This window comes from Gasterosteus aculeatus, chromosome 15 (genome assembly GCF_964276395.1).
Source record: "Gasterosteus aculeatus chromosome 15, fGasAcu3.hap1.1, whole genome shotgun sequence".
In the NCBI taxonomy this organism is placed as follows: domain Eukaryota; kingdom Metazoa; phylum Chordata; class Actinopteri; order Perciformes; family Gasterosteidae; genus Gasterosteus; species Gasterosteus aculeatus.
This window is the reverse complement of record NC_135703.1, coordinates 12464850-12482279: the sequence shown is the minus strand read 5'-3', so window position 1 is coordinate 12482279 and position 17430 is coordinate 12464850. Positions and strand designations below refer to the sequence as shown.

At 41.4% G+C, this 17430-nt stretch overlaps 2 protein-coding genes across 15 annotated transcripts in view; one reads left to right on the top strand and one right to left on the bottom strand.

Moving 5' to 3' along the window:
* Positions 1–12817, bottom strand: part of syne1b (spectrin repeat containing, nuclear envelope 1b) — a 75436-nt gene extending 62619 nt beyond the window's left edge. For 7 of the 14 annotated variants that reach the window (XM_078089691.1, XM_078089703.1, XM_078089699.1 and 4 more), the window contains exons 1-3: positions 3810–4322; positions 2671–2732; positions 102–197 (exon numbers count right to left, since the gene is read on the bottom strand). In XM_078089691.1, the coding sequence (XP_077945817.1) occupies positions 102–197; positions 2671–2732; positions 3810–3885 (234 nt within the window). In that variant the 5' untranslated portion in view covers positions 3886–4322. Of the gene's footprint in view, positions 1–101; positions 198–2670; positions 2733–3809; positions 4323–8740; positions 9028–12540 lie in introns of those variants that run through there. The other 7 variants (XM_078089696.1, XM_078089702.1, XM_078089698.1 and 4 more) reach the window with 3 other exon arrangements.
* Positions 12818–15113: 2296 nt separating this feature from the next.
* On the top strand, positions 15114–17028 carry myct1b (myc target 1b). The gene is made up of 2 exons (XM_040200286.2): positions 15114–15323; positions 16002–17028. Exons 1-2 carry the CDS (start codon positions 15269–15271, stop codon positions 16496–16498), a joined length of 552 nt encoding a protein of 183 aa, XP_040056220.1. The 5' UTR covers positions 15114–15268; the 3' UTR covers positions 16499–17028.
* Positions 17029–17430: the final 402 nt, after the last annotated feature.

Sequence of the window (17430 nt, the reverse complement as noted above, 5' to 3'; positions counted from 1 at the left end):
GTGTCTGATCCCCTTAATTTAAATCCATACTTAAATCAAGGACGTAAATCAAAGCATTCATAGCTTAGTAGAATTTATTTCAAGTCATGGGTATTACTTACTAGTCTTTGACCAGACAGAACCTCCAAGAGAGCCAAAAGTTTGACCCCATCTTTGATGTCCTCGAAAAGGTCGTTAACCTCCAGTGGTGGTTTGTACTGGCGGAGAGAAAACATTCATTAATTCAAATGAATCAGTCTTGAGAACCAATGCATCTATAGAAGCAGCAACGTTGCACGGTTACATTTTTAGTGCGAAAGGATATTAGTATTCTGGTCCATTGGCAGGGATGAGGAGTTTGTGAGAAACAGGCTTGTTAGACAGAACCACAGAGCCTCCCTGCGGCTGAGAAGATGGTGCCTATCCCTCAGCAGTGGCCTGGTGCCCGGTCCTAAGGCGATGGTACTCATTTAACCCTAATGGGGGCTGTCTCCTGATATCATATCCACACATTTACAGAGCTATAAAATCTCTGGTTGAATGATGGCGTTAGAAACTACTGACCATTACGGTATAAGCAAAGGAAACAAATGTGTTATTATTCAGCAGTGTGAAGCTTTAATTACAAGCCAAACTTGCCATGGGAATTCTTTATTTGGCACCATATACAGGTCATTTCACAACTCAACATATTCCATGACAGGATGTAGTTGGCTGCCTAATTAGGGCAAAGCAGTGTGAAGAGGCAAGCGTCTGTCCTGTTATTCTGTACACTTCTCTTCTCACTGTCACAAAAGTTTAGTCATGTTTTTGTGCCACTAGATTAAAAAACACAAATATATATACTACATGTATTATTTTTAATTTCATCAATTTGCACAGTCATGCAAATATAGCCTATGTCCTCCTGACCCTGGAAAATCTATTAACTGAGCCACAGAATCACGTGAGAAAACTAAAAACCATTGAAAAAACTGCTGAGTAATACAAACTCAGAGGAAAAAGAAACAGCTGTCACACTGACAACTTTAAGCTCAGAAAATACACAATGCATTCAGAGCTGAATTCATAATTCACTCAAACACACTAAACTATTGGAAGAACGCTTTCGTCTGTAAATGTTACTGCTCTATAAGCCATCATCAGTCATGCAAAAAGCTGTTCTTTCCATTTATCACCGTTGGAGCTCTCTCATGATGCAACATTAGTCCTATTAGTATGCACAGTGAGAGTGCTGGAGTGCAGTGCATGAACAATGACGAACAGACCAACACAGCCTCTCTGCTCCGGCCCATCACATAGCTGAGTTTTAGAAGCCACGCTTTGAAGTAATGTGCAGGCAGATCAGGCTCAACAAAAACCAAATCTCTGTGCCAGGGTACAGACTTAAACCCGGCGGCTTAGCAGTTGAACACTCCGCTGTGTCATCAGTGAATACAGTCACAAAACACCGGTACGTAATCAGAATTCTGAGCAGTTCTTCACTGTGCATAATCTAATGCACAGTCTGACCTAATCCAGTATTTAAGCTTAAAATGTGTTAGCGGTGTAATTTACATGGCTGACATTTAGAAGCAAACGACTGCCTACAGGGAACTGTCCTCGCCCTCCTGCTCTCCATCTGCACACAGCATCACTAGCCCTGCCAAGCCCGTCCACGAATACACACTCACACAAACAACAAAACACCCACACGCGCACTCAGTCACACACAGCGCGGGCACAGACACACCTGATACACCACAGAAAGAATAATGTGCGCATGAACCCACTACACTTGTGGTACAGAAGCTCGACCCACTAAGCAACCAGCAGCAAGACCTCTTCTTGACGCTTCGCACGACACCATGAGAAGTGACCAGAATAGTCTCAGGTTTATTCTACTGCGTGTTCCCTCTCCATCATTAGATCCACTTTCCATGATAACGTGATATGATCTCAAATGCTCAACAAGCAAGATGGTTTAACACACTGGACAAATGTAACTATATCTTTTCAGTGGTGTTATTAGGGGTCTATTATGGTGAGACGGCAAAGCTCATCTTGAAGTGTGTTTCATCATCATTATTTTAGATATTAATTATATTACTTTACTCATAAACCGACATTACCCTCTCCTAAAATCTCTGTGCTCTCCCTCCCCACAGGATTCTGTGGATGGTGGTTCTATCTGATGGTGGTTGCCTCTGCAGTGGTCGTGCTGTGCGCCTGGCTTACTACTCACAATTACTTGAATCATTTCTGTCATAGGAATTGCATGTATTATACATTGTTCATTCTGTACACATGGCATCCATTGTAGTCTGTCCATCCCGGGAGTGGGATCCCTTCTCTGACGTTCTCCCTAAGGTTTCTTCCCTTTTTTCCCTCTTGTAAGGGTTTTTTCATTTTTTGGGGAGTTTTTCCTGTGCCGATGGTGGGTTTCGGGGCAGAGGATGTCGTATGTGTACAGACTGTAAAGCCCTCTGAGGCAAATTTGTAATTTGCGATTCTGGGCTATACAAAATAAAATGACTTGACTTGACTTGACTTCCTTCAGAGGGACGTGACGGGTAAGTAGCCTGAAATACCACAGGACCAGAGAGAAGCTGCATCCTCATGACTACCAGTAAAACATCACAAACCTCTCATTCGTTCCTCCATTGTATACCAATGTAAATCGCGGAGCACATTTCGAAAATCCACACTTACCTTCGCTAAATGAGAGTTGATCCACTTTGTGAAGGTTCTCTTCTGCACTGCCTCCTGCTCATCTGAAAATGAAAGGCACAAAGGTCATGTGAATGCAGCACACGAAAGACGCCACATGAGACACAAAGACGGTTGACTGTTAATCCACACGCTTGTGAGCACAGGAGCTGCTGATACACGTAAAGGACACACAACCAAATGCGGACAGTAAATTCAGAGTAATACTTGATGATCAGAGGTCACAGATTTGCTCTTCCTAAGAAGTGGCTGCTGATTGATTCTAGATGTGTATATAGTTGGGTTTAAAACTGCCGCACAATCGTAAAACCCATCAAATATTAATCTCTAGAACTTTTACCAAACTCATGCTATGTCATTTTTACACTGCTTCGGGTGTGTCGAGTAGCATTTCTGCCACCCTGCACCGAACATGTTACTAAGAACAAATTTGGTAACGGTGAGACGTGTGCGGCGTGAATAACACGGGCTAGGCGGTGCTCGTATGAGTGACGTTCCGGAGCTTTCAGAAAGAGGTCATACAAAGGAGATTAGAGAGTGAGTGGGGAGACAATTTCTGCCAACACATCTCACATCCCTGTGTTGATTGTTTTGGTCACCCCCCTCCCGCCTCCTTTGTGGTCTAATAATATATTCAGTCACAATGCCTCATGCATTATGCAGCAAGTAAGACCAAACAATTGATTTCTTTGCGAAAGTGGTGCCGTTGCTGCGTGTAGGACGGATTTCTAACACCCTGTCACGAATGCCGGTAGGCTACTACTGCACACTGCACAGAGTGGCCATTTTTAACCACCCACCCTGAGAGATATAGGCAGCGGTCACGTGTCGAAGGAAGCAATGCGACCACTAAACAGGGAGCAAAGACGTGGAGTTAACCCGCGGGCAAATGCTTCTTTCTGATGCACAGGGGATGCTTACTGAAGCACGGCACACACACACACACACACACACACACAGATGAAGTCCACATACAGCTGTGTTTGTGCAGCACAATACTGTAACTAGTACATGTAGATTCACCTACACACCATTAGCATCTGTTATTTCCTAGTTATATCCCAGATTAGCTACGTATGTGCACACAGAGGAGAGATGGAGGATGTTGCTGCCCTACTTACCACGTAGATACTGAAAAAATCCAGTCACCAGATTTAAAGAAGTCTTTCTGACAGATACCTCCTTGTAGTGAGCCATTCTACACCCCACTCTCCGGCTCTCTCCTTTTGCCTTTCATCAGTTCCAGGGTACATATATGTACATGTGGAAACAAAATCTGCGTTGGAAAACTGATACAAAAAAATGCACAGCTGTTCTTTTTCCTTTCCCTTTCAAGCAGGAAGCACAACGGATCTGGCTGCCCGGTTTCCCCGGTGGAAGCAAAAGAGCTGCTGGAGGCTGTGTGGATAACGTCCCCTCCTCCCTGACACTCTCACACACACAAGCACACAGACACACACAGACACACACGCACAGATGGCAGAGAGGAAGACCCTAACGGAGCCGGTCGTTTACAATCCCATCCTTCCATCTTGCTGTGTTTTTTCCATCCAGAGGAGCCATGCCTGTGAGGATGTGCACAGCCCCCGCTGCACTGCCTCTGTGTATCATCATACGCTGCCGCTGGAGAGAGATCAGCTAGAAGCATGGCTCCACCAATCAGCACGGTGGGGAGGGCAGTGATGTCACAGCTTTGGCTGCATTATCTTGATTTGTCTGTGTGTATGGACCTGTGTTTGCCTCTAAGATTTGCCTAAATGTCCGTGGGTCTGACAGTTAAAAAGCATCTCAAATTCCTAGGTTATTATTAAATATTTGTCAAATTTCCCTTCCCATTTTTTTTTTTGCTGGTAAAAATAGATGTCCCAGTAGGCCTATTGATTAAATAGCCCAGACGAAATTAAGAGACTGCTTCCCTGAGCTCACCATGGTGAAAGAAATCTCAATAATTAATGCTGAGGCTGGTGAATGACATCCACCACCTGCTCCCTCCGTCTGTGTCAATGCTATAGTGACGACAAAGAAGACACACCCACTCCGGGATTCCCACTTCACACACAGTATCATGTTGAAGCACCAAAGCATGTACGTCTTTGTCCTGTCAGACCTACTGGAACAACTTCAGCTTTCACAAGCCAGTTTTCTATTACTACTCCACTCTTCTGAAAATAACTCACAATAGTGAATAAGCACAGTATTTGATGACAACATCTCCTGCAGAAAAATCCCTTTATTCTTTTAAGACCACTAGAATACTAAAAGCTTTTCTGAGATACTAAAAATAGGCCCAGACTAGGGATTCTATTATTTTTGCTCTATAGCCCCCAGGGAAGGAATTTTGGTGAAAATGGATTTTTTTTTTTTTATTCCCTTTTACATAAAACAAGTAAAAGGTTAAAATCAGTACACTTCCACCATCCACTAGAAACATATTGCAATAAATGCCCATTTATTACTATTTAAGTCCAAGCAAAAAAAGTTAAAATAAAAAGATTAACCCTATAATTCATTTAAAAATGTTTTTATTATATTTTAGAATATTTAATTAGAACTTCTTTAACATCCTACCACCTATATTTTAATAGTAGGTTGTTCTCTTTAAAAATGAGATGAGAAATGAGTATTTTCATGGTACCATGACTGCTGCTCTTCTTTCTTATCTTTTTTTGCATCACCCACCATGACAATATCCTCGTACGTCCAACATACTTGGCAAATAATTGTTTCTTATTCTGAACATTCTTAAAAATAATGCTTATGCACCTCCAGCAGGACAGTGACTAAAAGCTGCAAAACTACTTTGCTTCTTTTTTTTGTCTTCTTTGTTCAGAATAGTGTCAAGCTATGACCTTTAAACTTAGGCCTTTACTTTTGCTATTCTAAACGTCTGGTGCCAAATAGGACCAACCCAGGAACAATCCTCTGCTGGAAAGGAAAAGATGTGGTTTTGTTTCCATCAGAGTCTACTAGGGTGTGATACGTAACACCTGCATTTTAAATCAAGCCCGCTCAGTCTCAAATCTAGCTATTAAGGAGCTGTCCATAGTCTCAGATAAATCAATTTGTGAAATAAAATAAATGTATGTAGCCAAGAAACCCTCCCCATCGTTGAGTCATTATGTCGAAGCCAACTGTTAATTAAGCTAGATGTAGTACTGGGAGCTAAGTGGCAGTTACAAGTGAATAGCCCCATGCAACAAACACCAGCAAAGCATCAAACGCTAAAAGCATCCGCAATCCATGAGTATTGGAGCGCTTAAGGTGATCTTAGGACAGACGAAACCTTTGGCAGTACCGTAGTGTAGGTGCTTGGCTTCATTGGCGCGTGATGGCCACCCGGGAGCACCGTAAAAGCCCCTTCACTTGTTGTTGTGTTTAGTGGAGAGCAACCGTACTTCAGCTCTGTCAGGCCAACAACGATCAGGCAGGACAAGAAATGATTCTCTAGCCGTCAATTCTCAGTTGGTTGACGCTGAAGATTAACTTAAAGTAGGAGTCGTTCCCCATTCTTCAAAACAACATGCACATTTCTAATCTAATATTCACAAGAAATGATGACAAATGAGGAAGGTACACAAGATGTGCTTTGTCGTACACACTAACTTCAGCGGCTTGGCTTGGTGTGAGGTGGCAGCTGTTACTGACACTGTAGAGCAAACGCATCTCTTTCAGCTGACAACATGCATCCTAGTCTGTCCTTCACCCTCTTGGTGAATGCAGATTTCTAATCATCTGTATTCAGCGTGTTTTCGCTTGTGACCTTTTACAACAAAGCTGCAGTCTTGCAGTAGAGAGGCACTGGAGTTTATTTTCAGAAAGTGAAAGGGAAGCTTCTCTTGATGTTTGAATCATTGTTTGCTATTTTTGGGATGTGAGGTTTCACTATGTCTCACTTTACACTGAATAACTTGTTGGTCAGGCAAAACAAGTCTGGAAGACGTTTGATGGGTATTTTGATCACTATTTTTATTGAGAAAATGATGTTGCTGCCGTAATGATTTCCCCTTTAATGCTGTGTCACTTGATTACTTATCACAGGAAGCAAAGATGCTAAAAACTTTTTATCACAGGAAGCAAAGAGGCTAAAAACGATTTAACATTTAATATAGCATTACTAGAAATCAGACAAAAATCTGAGTGACATAAATGAGCAAAATAGATACCAACATTAACAGGCTTTTCTTTATTAATTTCTTCATATCCTGTTTGAGACACAGCCTGAACTAGTCTGAAACCCACAAGAAACCCCAGCGGAATGAGAGCAACGCGCAACTAACAGACGTCCCCTGAGCGTGTTTAAGGCCACTCGGTGTTCTTACTCTTTGGTCTCTCTTTGGTATGATGTGTAAATCAAGCACAAAATATAAACATGGCATTATGACGGTAGAAACAGGAGTAAAGTTTCTTCTCTTCGATCAGCTGTTGATACATTTAGACAATAGATACATGTATTCACAAGGCTATTTTGCTGTTCATAATTCATCCACCCAGATGGACCGTTGCTCAGGTCAAAGTGAGCCTGCATTGACCGTCCCTGCAGGATGCCTTTAATGACAGGAAGCAGCATTTGATTAACAGTGCAAGAGCCGGACCGGCTTGCTTCCCGCCATTTACAGAGCATCTAAAACCACTGGCACAATATCTTCCAGATGTGACCTCACACCAGGTTCCGCTTCCTATCACAAAACACGCAATAGTGGTTTGCCCTTTGTTTGCAGATAATGCCATTGGTGCACAGTTCGGATGAATTTCCCCCAATGTAGTTACAAAATGACTAATTACTAATTTTGGGGAAATGTATGATCATATTGTTTTACTATTATTATCCTAAAAATGCATATTGAAATCTCAGCAGCAGTAATAACAGGTTTTTTTGTGTTCATCACACACCCTTAACACAAGTAAATTTCTACCTTAAGAGACTTAAACATCAGCTTATATCTTTTAGGGAGGCAGTCAGCGTGAGGGACTCAAAATGTGTGAAATGTGTGAAACAAAGAAATTTAAATGTAAGGCGCTCTTTGTCGTGACACACTTCACCCTCCTTGTGCTTATAATATCTATTGTTATCAAGTGAATGAAAGTAACTGTGAAACCAAGTCCCTCTAGAACGGGAACAGTGCTGCGTTGGCACAACCGCAATGTTACCATAGCAGTCGCTATGGTAACGAGGTACAGCGTGTCGCATTTCCCGGTATACTGTGGACCAGAAAAGCACCTAAACTGCGTGGAAGCAGGTGCCAGAATTGACCACACATGTGTAGTCATGCCAGTGGTGTGAAGCCATTGTAACAAAAAAAAGAGGCTCCTGCTATCAATCTACTGTCTAACCAAGGGCAGAAAGGGTGTCAGGTTTTAGTATAGACCTTTGTAAATTATTATACAAAGGTCTATTAAGGTAGAACGAATTGGTGACAAGGTGACTTGATGCTACTTGAATAGAGACATGACGTGAAAACTAATCTAGTTTACTAATTTCAAACGGAAAATCAGATTAAAGGTGAGACCTGCTCCGTGTGGTAAAAAAAGAATCATGTTTCTCTGAGAAACTTCTCAATTACGTCACAACATATCACAAGACTGAACAGGTATTTTATCATTTCAAATAAGAAAACGTAAACGTAGTTATCCAAGATACCATGCGCACATGAATCTAATAACCCAAATGTGTGAGTCTGTTATTCATTCAAAAGCAACAAGTGCAAGACTGTAACAAATATTTCACAGTCTTAAAGTATCAAACAAAAAGTATGAAAACATTTTTATAACTCTTCCCTAATACAGTACAAACAAAAAAAAGTTACACAAGGAAAAAAAAGCTTGTTAATGGAAAGATAATAAATAACAGTTTAATTCATAGTGTAAGCCTGAATGCAAGATGTGAACAAATGAGTGTGTGCAAGCACGTGCATGTGAGGATCTTCCATCCAGAAGCTAACTTGAGACGGGCCCGCAGCCCAGGCAGGAAATCAGCACAATATTACTGTGCAGCAGCGCAGGAGGAGAGAGCGTTTTGTCCGTGAGCCAGCCGATGCAAAAGAAGGACACTCACCCTGCAGTTTCTGCATCACATTAGCGATGTCCACAGACGACCGACCGAAGTTCCTCGGCGAGGCCATGCTGTCTCGCTGCAGCTGTGTGAAAAAGGTGGGTCACCGACGCTGATGGCAGAGGATCCTTCAAAGACGTCCTGAGTGGGACATCCCCTCTGCCACTCCCTCGCCCTCCTCTCTGTTTCTCTTTCTAGTATCACTGCAGGACCAGGTCCAATCCAAGCTCAGGTTTCATGCAGGGACAGCAGGTTCGCCGTCCAATAGAAGCACTTCTCCCTGTCGTTGCCTGAAAAAGAGATGCATGTGAAGAGAGTGTTACCAATTCAATTCATTCTTGAGCTTGTTTTCTTTGTTCATAAGGACATGATGTTGAATGACCACCCTCCTTTCCTTAGAAGGCATACATTGAAATACTACAATCTGCATGTTTCAATTAATATTTAAATAATTTATTCTACTTTGTATAGCGCTTCAATGTCATTTTTACCCCTCGGTTGCAATCTTGTTCTTATCTTATCTTATTAAGCAAGACAGTTTGCTTCCGGAGATTTTCACAAGTAAAAAAAGAAAAAAAATGACCCTTCTACATGACACGCATGGTTCACAATGAATAATTAATGTGGCACATGGGACTTACAGTACAAAAAGCAGAGGTGCAACTAATAAAATCAACAACATCTGTCGATTTTAATGTTATTTGTGACCCCTATGATTCACTTCTAAGAGAAGAACAGTACAGGAAGATGACTTAAGCATTTCGGCCTTCCTGTTATACAAAAGTGTCACTCAAATCATCAGTTGCTTACAAGACGAACAAGACTGTGGTTAAACTTTACTGGTCGAGGATGCAGACACATGCTGTGTATCGGACCAAATCTCATATCATCAGTTCATCATCAAGAAGGGCCAATAAGACATTTACAGAAAGACACAAATATGAATGAAATATGAAATACAGCCGCACAAAGGTAACAAAAGTAGGCAACCATAATGTGTAATGAGTGAAACTGCATCTCTTCTTGGCCTGCAAACTGCCACCTCATACATGAAACCAACAGCACTTTAAGGACGACAAATAAGGAAGTCCCCGTTGAGTGAGGAAATATGAATGAACGTTAATGAACTAGCACAAGTGTCCAAGTTAGCTAACGTTAAGTTAGCAAGGCACACACGTTGCCCTCCGCCGGCGCATCCCATCATCACCTTATTTGTCACGAAGTCGCAAACTAAAATAAAAAGTTACACACCTGCATTTGAATGATGTACTATGTAACGTTAACAGGAGAGGACGTTAAAGACACTACAACTTAGCTAACACCGAATTAAAACTAGAAAATGCATTTCCTGCTGAAAATGCGTTGGAATGCAAAAAGCTGAAAGCTGAAATGAACTTTTTAAAATAGCTGAAAATACAGAAAGTTGAAGGGAATTTGAATACATTTGCTGAAATTATAGATATTAGAAAAGCTGAAATGAATTTGAAATTGCTGAAAATACAGAAATGGGAGAAGCTGAAAGGAATTTCAATAGATTTGCTGAAAAAGCAGAAATGAAAACAGCTGAAATAAATTTGAAATATTGCAAAAAAATACAGAAATGAATAGTGAAAAATTGCTGTTGATAGAGGCATAAGAATAGCTGAAATTATTTTAAAGAACTGCTGAAAATACAGGAAGTGGGGAAGCTGAATTTCAATAGATTTTCTAAAAACAGAAGTTGCAGGAGCTTAAATTTGTTTAAAATTGTTTGTAGTAATATTAGTAGTAGTATTAGTTATAATTGTGGTATTAGTAGTACTAGCAGTAATAGTAGGTTTAGTATCAATAGCAGTAGAAACAGCTGTAATACTATTAGCCATAGTCGTATTTGTAATAACATTAGTAGTAGTTGTAGTATTAATAGCAGTAGAAATACTAGTAGTATGGTAGTAGAAGTATCAGTTGTAGTACTAGAAGTACGAGTAATATTCGTAGTGGGAGACAGAATGTTTGTTATTCAAACTAAGAAGTTTTTAATTAATAGGCCTCATCACAAACATTACAGTAAAAATTCCCTCCATGTGGCTTTTATTTTGAAATTATTGGATTGGGTGGGTTGGGGGGGTGTAGATAGAGGGAGGGAGGGTGAGAGGGTGAGGAAGGGAGGGGTGGTGAGGAAGAGATAGAGGGAGAGAGAGAGGAGGAGAAATAGACAGACATACTGACTGACTGAGTGATTAACAGTAAGAAGAGGTCAGGGTGGAGGGGGGAGGGGGGGCGAGTGTCTTTATCATATTGGTCTGTTGACAGAAAGCATAGCTGCGTCATGTGACTCCACTAATCAGGTCATTGGAGCAGCTGTGAGTCACACACAGAGATACTGCAGCGTGTTTACGAGTAACCACGGCAACGGCGCACCTATTGGATTGGGTGGGGTGGGGGGGTGTAGATAGAGGGAGGGAGGGTGAGAGGGTGAGGAATGGAGGGGTGGTGAGGAAGAGATAGAGAGGGAGAGGGGAGGAGAATTAGACAGACTGACTGACTGAGTGATTAACAGAGAGTAGAGGTCAGGGTGGAGGGGGGAGGGGGGGCGAGTGTCTTTATCATATTGGTCTGTTGACAGAAAGCATAGCTGCGTCATGTGACTCCACTAATCAGGTCATAGGAGCAGCTTTGAGCCACAGACAGAGATCCTGCAGCGTGTGAGTGCTCGTAACCACGACAACGACGCACCTGTGATCATTAACGATCTGCTGCAAAAGACAGAGACATGGCAGCAAGTTACACAGAATCCACACCTCACACAAATGAGAACCAGCGCAAAACTATAACAGCTATCTAAAAAAGACTACGTTTGTATGAGACCCAAGACTCTACCGAACGCGTGGATGAGCTTTTTATGTCGGTCCGGTAATAAATACGGCTCCTATGGCCGTTTACAAAACGTGTACCTTGTGGATTTTTGTGAGAAATATGTCGGCAGATTTGTATTGGAGCCTATGGGGCTTTTGGCAGAGGTTGTGTCACTCAAACACTCCTTGCGCCAAAACTAAAAAACTCTGGGATTCCATGAACACATTAATCCAATCAGCACAACCATACCCTCATTAATCTGAAGAAATGAAGCCTCTAGAGTGTATACTTTGGCTGCAAGGACAGAAGTTCCATATTTTTTTAACCAGATTCCTGCGATGCCCCACACTCTAGCCTCGAGCTCTCCACTCTAGCAGACGCAATACACACTCATGTAAAAGTCAGAAACGGAGCGAAGAACTAGTGAAACATAATCAGTGATTATGAAAAAAGTACAATAGATATCAAGAAGCAGTTTTTTTCATAAAATAGTTGAGACTTGTGTCAACATTTGAAAGTTGAAATGATGTCTGTAGCTGAAAGATTGGCGAAGCTGAAGAATCTGAAAGTTGAAGAAGTTTAAGAGGATTTGAAAAACGATCTCCATTGGAAAACCATGTTAAAATATTAATGATTATAGATTTATATAAATTCAAGCTTAAGAGCTAAAAAGCTGAAAAGTCATAGCACCCCTCTCCTGAAGGAGCTGAATAATTTAATATTTGAATGGTTTTAATAGCTGAAAGTGTGAAGGAGTTGAAAGGCGGCGCGGAAGAAATAGAAGAAAAATAATAAGTCGGAATAAAGATTCGAAGAACAATACTTGGAATGCATCTCAATGCATTCCAACAACTAGCTCGCCAGAAACCGTCACAAGGTGACAAAATGACTAACGGTCAGTGTTTCGTCTTCAGGAGGAAGAAGCGTTCCAACCAACGGGCAAACATCACGGTGTCAGGTCACCTTACCACTTTCGGGACTGCAGACGGGCAGGATAACTTTACAGAGGAAGTGCCTCTGTGTGCCCCTGTGTGTGTGTGCCTCTGTGTGCCTCTGTGTGTGTGTGTGTGTGTGTGTGTGTGTGTGTGTGTGTGTGTGTGTGTGTGTGTGTGTGTGTGTGTGTGTGTGTGTGTGTGTGTGTTGCCTCGTTGCTATAGGAAACGGAGAAACACGGTGGCGTGAGAGGTTTGTAACCGCACGATAAAAAAAGAAGAAGAAGAAGAAGAAGAAGAAGAAGAAGAAGAAGAAGACGAAGAAGAAGACGAGGTGCACGCGGCTCGCTGAACAGCACAAACCTAAAGCCGGATGGGAACATGTTTAGTCCAGAGCTCCTCGTTTTTAGAAACGAAAGAGGTCATTATGGGGGTGAACAGAGAGGAATCCCTGGTATCCCCGCTGCCCCCATTGTCAGTGTCCCTCTCCCTCCACCTCACGTTGACGTCCCATGTGAATGAAACTGTAGTTTTGAGGGAAACTCAACAGCAGCATGCTCTGTCTTTTGAGCTGGAGCTCTTAATTGAATCAGGAAGTTCCCTCCTTTGTGTGTCTCAATTAATTTGTAAAGACACACCAGGAAGTCTGCATTTATACACGTTAGGGAGTTTCTGAAAGATTAAGGGTGTAGGGCTTACTCAATATCCAGCACGTCATTTGCAGTCAGTCGCATACACATCAAAACAATTGAGTTTATTGTCAAGATTTTCATAATTGAGAATGAACCGAGGATGAAGATTGTTAGAAAAGATCTGTGCAAATCTGCCTTGATACTAATAAATAAAGAAACAAACCAGGTCCCGATAACACTAATGGGAAATTAAATACATGCAACATGAAATGTGTCATATTTGAGGAAAAAAGCATGAATTCGGTGTGTGCAGAAGAAGCGTCAACTGAGACCTGACGTGACATTAAGGGGTTGACAGGGTTTGTACTTGCCAGCTGGTTGTTCTCTCCTCGGGATGGTGTAGTCAATGCAGTTTAAACAGACACACCAAAGGACCCAGTGCAGAATATGGTTCAAATCAAACTAAGTAGTTTGACATCCTTTCTAATTTCAAACTAAACCCTCGTTTGTCACAGCCGTTGTGTGCAAGGGGAAGGACCTTAATGCAGATACTCATAGTAATAAGGAGGTTTTTAGTGAGTTTTGAGTGAGATGTTCAGCCTACTACCACAGCTACAATTGGCTTCATTTTGGCAAAAACAGGTGTGAAGAAACGGGAATGTGATTATGTTACTATTGTGTTACTATCAACACTAACGGTGGCTCCTCTACACAAGTGTTGTGGTACAAATGCCGGCAAGGAAGCTTATGCACAGTATCAGGATCCTGAAGTCAAAAGAGCTAAACGGAGTTCAGACACTGTTACTTCCATTTTTCTGTGCTTTTCTCACTGTTACACCACACAGGCCTATTAAAACTACCCCCACTAAACAAGACCCCCTCATACTGTCAGTTGAGACCTCAAATGACACCACTAGGTTGATGATTATTATTATGTCTTGTAAGATGTTTCTGGTGAACTTCCTGTCTTTCTAATACAGACTAGTTGTGACATGCTCAAAGATGCAGTCTCCCAAATAAATCTCCATGGAACCAAGTACATCACCGCCACCTGCTGGATTTGTTTGAGACACGCATGTGCATTTGTATGATTTCTCCCAGTCTGCAGAATGTCAGCCTGAAGACTCTGAGGACAGAAGTGGGAACAGTGTAACAATTGAAGGAAATCCCCATGGAGACTGAGAGCTTGATATCCTGCAGACTTTACTGGATGGTTGGATTTTCATGCTTCAGCTTATCCAGGAACTAGTCAAGACACTTGGAAACACAAATCTTTTTACGTCAGAAGTAAGATTTTATTTAGAAAGGTTTTGATGCAGTTGTATTTAACTTTTCAAATATTAATTAACACACGAAACTCGGCATTACATAACTGAATAAAGCAGTTTTTTTGTGCTAAATTCCTACTTAATAATTTACAAATTACACCTTTCTATTCTTTTACGTTTAGTACAGTCTAACAATCACTTTGCATAGACTGGGAACAATTGTCAAAGAGTTTTCTCTATTAAAATTCACAGTATTTTTATATGTTGGTTAAGATCTATCTTAGGTAATTCACTCAAATCATCACAGTGTGCAGCAGTGGTGCTACCCCTGTTGTTCTGCTATAATCTAAATTAGGTTAATGTCCCATTAAACGGTTCAAAATATGTTGTGACGTGCCAGACAGAAACGCTTCCACTCTCACACACAGGCATCTTTAAAAAAAAATTAAATGAATTATTGCATCTACTGAATTGGAGAAAGACAAAAAGAAAAAGGTCTGACAGAAAGAGCCCACAACTAACCATTTAAATCAAATCAACTCTTTAACAACCATTTTCAAAGTCTACAACAAACTAAAACTATTAAACTGTAAAAGTGACAGCAGAGTCTGCACAGTGTATTGATCCCAAGGAAATGATGCAGGAGGAAACAACCCTGTTTCCCAGTCTTGTGTCCCACACAGATAAGCAATGCACTTGCTAATTTTAAAGCCAGAATGGGAAGGAAGCGCGACAGCAAAGTTTCCGCCACACCAAACATTGTGGAGGGAGGAAAAGAACAGAAAGCTCGTCTTGGAAATAGCTTAGTGTTCGTCTGTCCGATCGGAGTCGGGGTGGAATCCAACACCGGCTCATGGTGGAATTATGGCACAAAATGAAACACATCCCCTTTTGGAAATACTAAAGTCGTTTAATCTTGGTGAGTGTATAGGTCTTTGTTTCTTTTAAAGATCTAGTATCCCAAAGCTGCTGTGTGAGAGGAACGTATTGTAAGATGCAGATAGACAATAGTTATTCAATCATTACAAAAGTTTTCACGTAAAAATCAGTAAATATGCACCATATATTTGACAACACGTTTCTAAAACAAACTTTTTTTTGCTACTGTATTTTATTAACTTATATTTTTCCTGTTCATGTCTTATTTAAAGCAGTTCAAATTGCTTGGTTGTGGAAAAGTTAATGAATATCCAGAACTTGAAAATCAAATGATGGAAAGTGAAGTTGTGTTTTCAGTTTGTGCTTGAACACAATGATACTATACCTAGACAGAGAGCCCACACGCAGGAGTGATGTAAGATGTTATCTAACAGTCTGTCCAGTATAGCAGCGTCCAGCAATAGCAAATCAATAAAAAAAACAAAATCCCTGAAACAATCTGGCACAGAGAAAGATGTACTTTATGTAACCGCTCCTCGTCAATGCTAAAAACGTTCTATTCCTAACTTGACTTGCAAAAAGAAATGACCGTCCTTGGAGATAATATTTCCCATTTTTAGAACAATACAACGCATTCCTCCTCGCACTGCACCAAATAAATGTATCACAGTATTTCCCCTTCTCTGACACTCTGCAGTCATTTCTTTGCCTTTTCTAGACAACATGATTTTAGCCTTCTGCTTGTCTGTGCTCGTGGGCCTGCTGCTCGGTGCTCTGGTCTACGTTCTGTTGACCTGGGCATCCCGGCGCCAGGCCACCGCCAGGATCACCAGGCGCTCCAAAAAGAGATCCGGCGCTTCACAAACAGCCGCGAGCAACCAGCTGGGCCTTTACAGAAGCACCTTTCTGAGTGTCTACAGACAGCCGTCTCTGGAGCCAGTGGGCCCTCTGGGGAGCAAGCCGGGCGTGGAGAGCTCCACCTTTCGCCCCGTGCCCAAGAGGAGCAGGGCCGGCCTGGAGATGGGAGAGGACACTCTGATCACCATGCCCGAGGACACTGCAGCTTCAAACTCGTCGGATTCAGCGGCCCTTGTACCAAACAAGAGACATTCCTTCTGGTTGGGCAGCAACGGACTGAAAGGATTTCTGCCCTCGCAGACTTCCCCTCCTGCATACGACAGCGTCATCCGCGCTTTCGAAGAGACGTGCACTTGAATCTCTCTGCGTAGGAATACAAGAGAAACTGAAAAAAAGGGACATCTTTCAGTGATTACACAGGAGTTTGTGACTAAGCGCTGCTATTTGTCAGAACATTTACAAAACGTTTCAGTCTAAAGCGATCCGTAACTGAATAACCATCAAGTTTTGTCACAGTTTTGATATACAACTAATGAAAACTTTCACAATTAAGAATTCTTCATGTTAGTTTATCGCTCAATGCTTTTGTTTTTATCTCTGCAGAATATCTCAGAATAGAGCCAAAAATAACTTCTTAAGCCGTTTGGTCCTAAAGTACAACAAAAAAAGTATTTAATTTACAATGATGTAAAATGCTCCAAAGAATGAGTCAAGTGATTGATCAATTAATCGACTCATCTTTGCAGTTGTAATATTCTGTAGTTTTTTGCAGAACATCTCATGACCATGCATACATTGAAGATAGCCTGAGGCATTTTTATCTGTTCACATGAAGAAGAGAAAAGTGTTATATATTATCTAATATCACAATAAAGATTTAATATCCATTCTAGTGCTTGGGCTTTTTGTGCATGAATAAAACAACAGAAATCAGTTTATTTATTTATAATCAGCGAGTCTGTGGCATCATATGCTGCTTTGGGAAATACAGGACGGGTATACGTTATTAATTTATGAGACTTAACATTCTGTCAGTTATGAGAACATTCATCGCATTCAGTTTGTGTGCTAAGAATGTCAGTTCAACTTACATTACACAGATTGGGTGCGCCGAGCAAGGTTGCCATTATTATTATAACCCTCCTTTGACGAGCACCAATTCTTCTAGGTTTTTTATGATAGTGGCTTGTGTGGACCAGGCTACATACCAGAATATGCCAAACAATAGTTTAAACTGTACATTCTTACCATCGGGGATCCTTGGCGGGCGTTATGTGTGTGTGTGTGTG

What these genes read in the sequence shown, in the direction of transcription:
- myct1b (XM_040200286.2), top strand. Translation starts at nt 15,269, where the DNA reads ATGGCACAAAATGAAACACATCCCCTTTTGGAAATACTAAAGTCGTTT. An exon ending in ACTAAAGTCGTTTAATCTTG is followed by an intron (nt 15,324 to 16,001) that starts GTGAGTGTATAG and finishes TGCCTTTTCTAG; the next exon opens with ACAACATGATTTTAGCCTTC.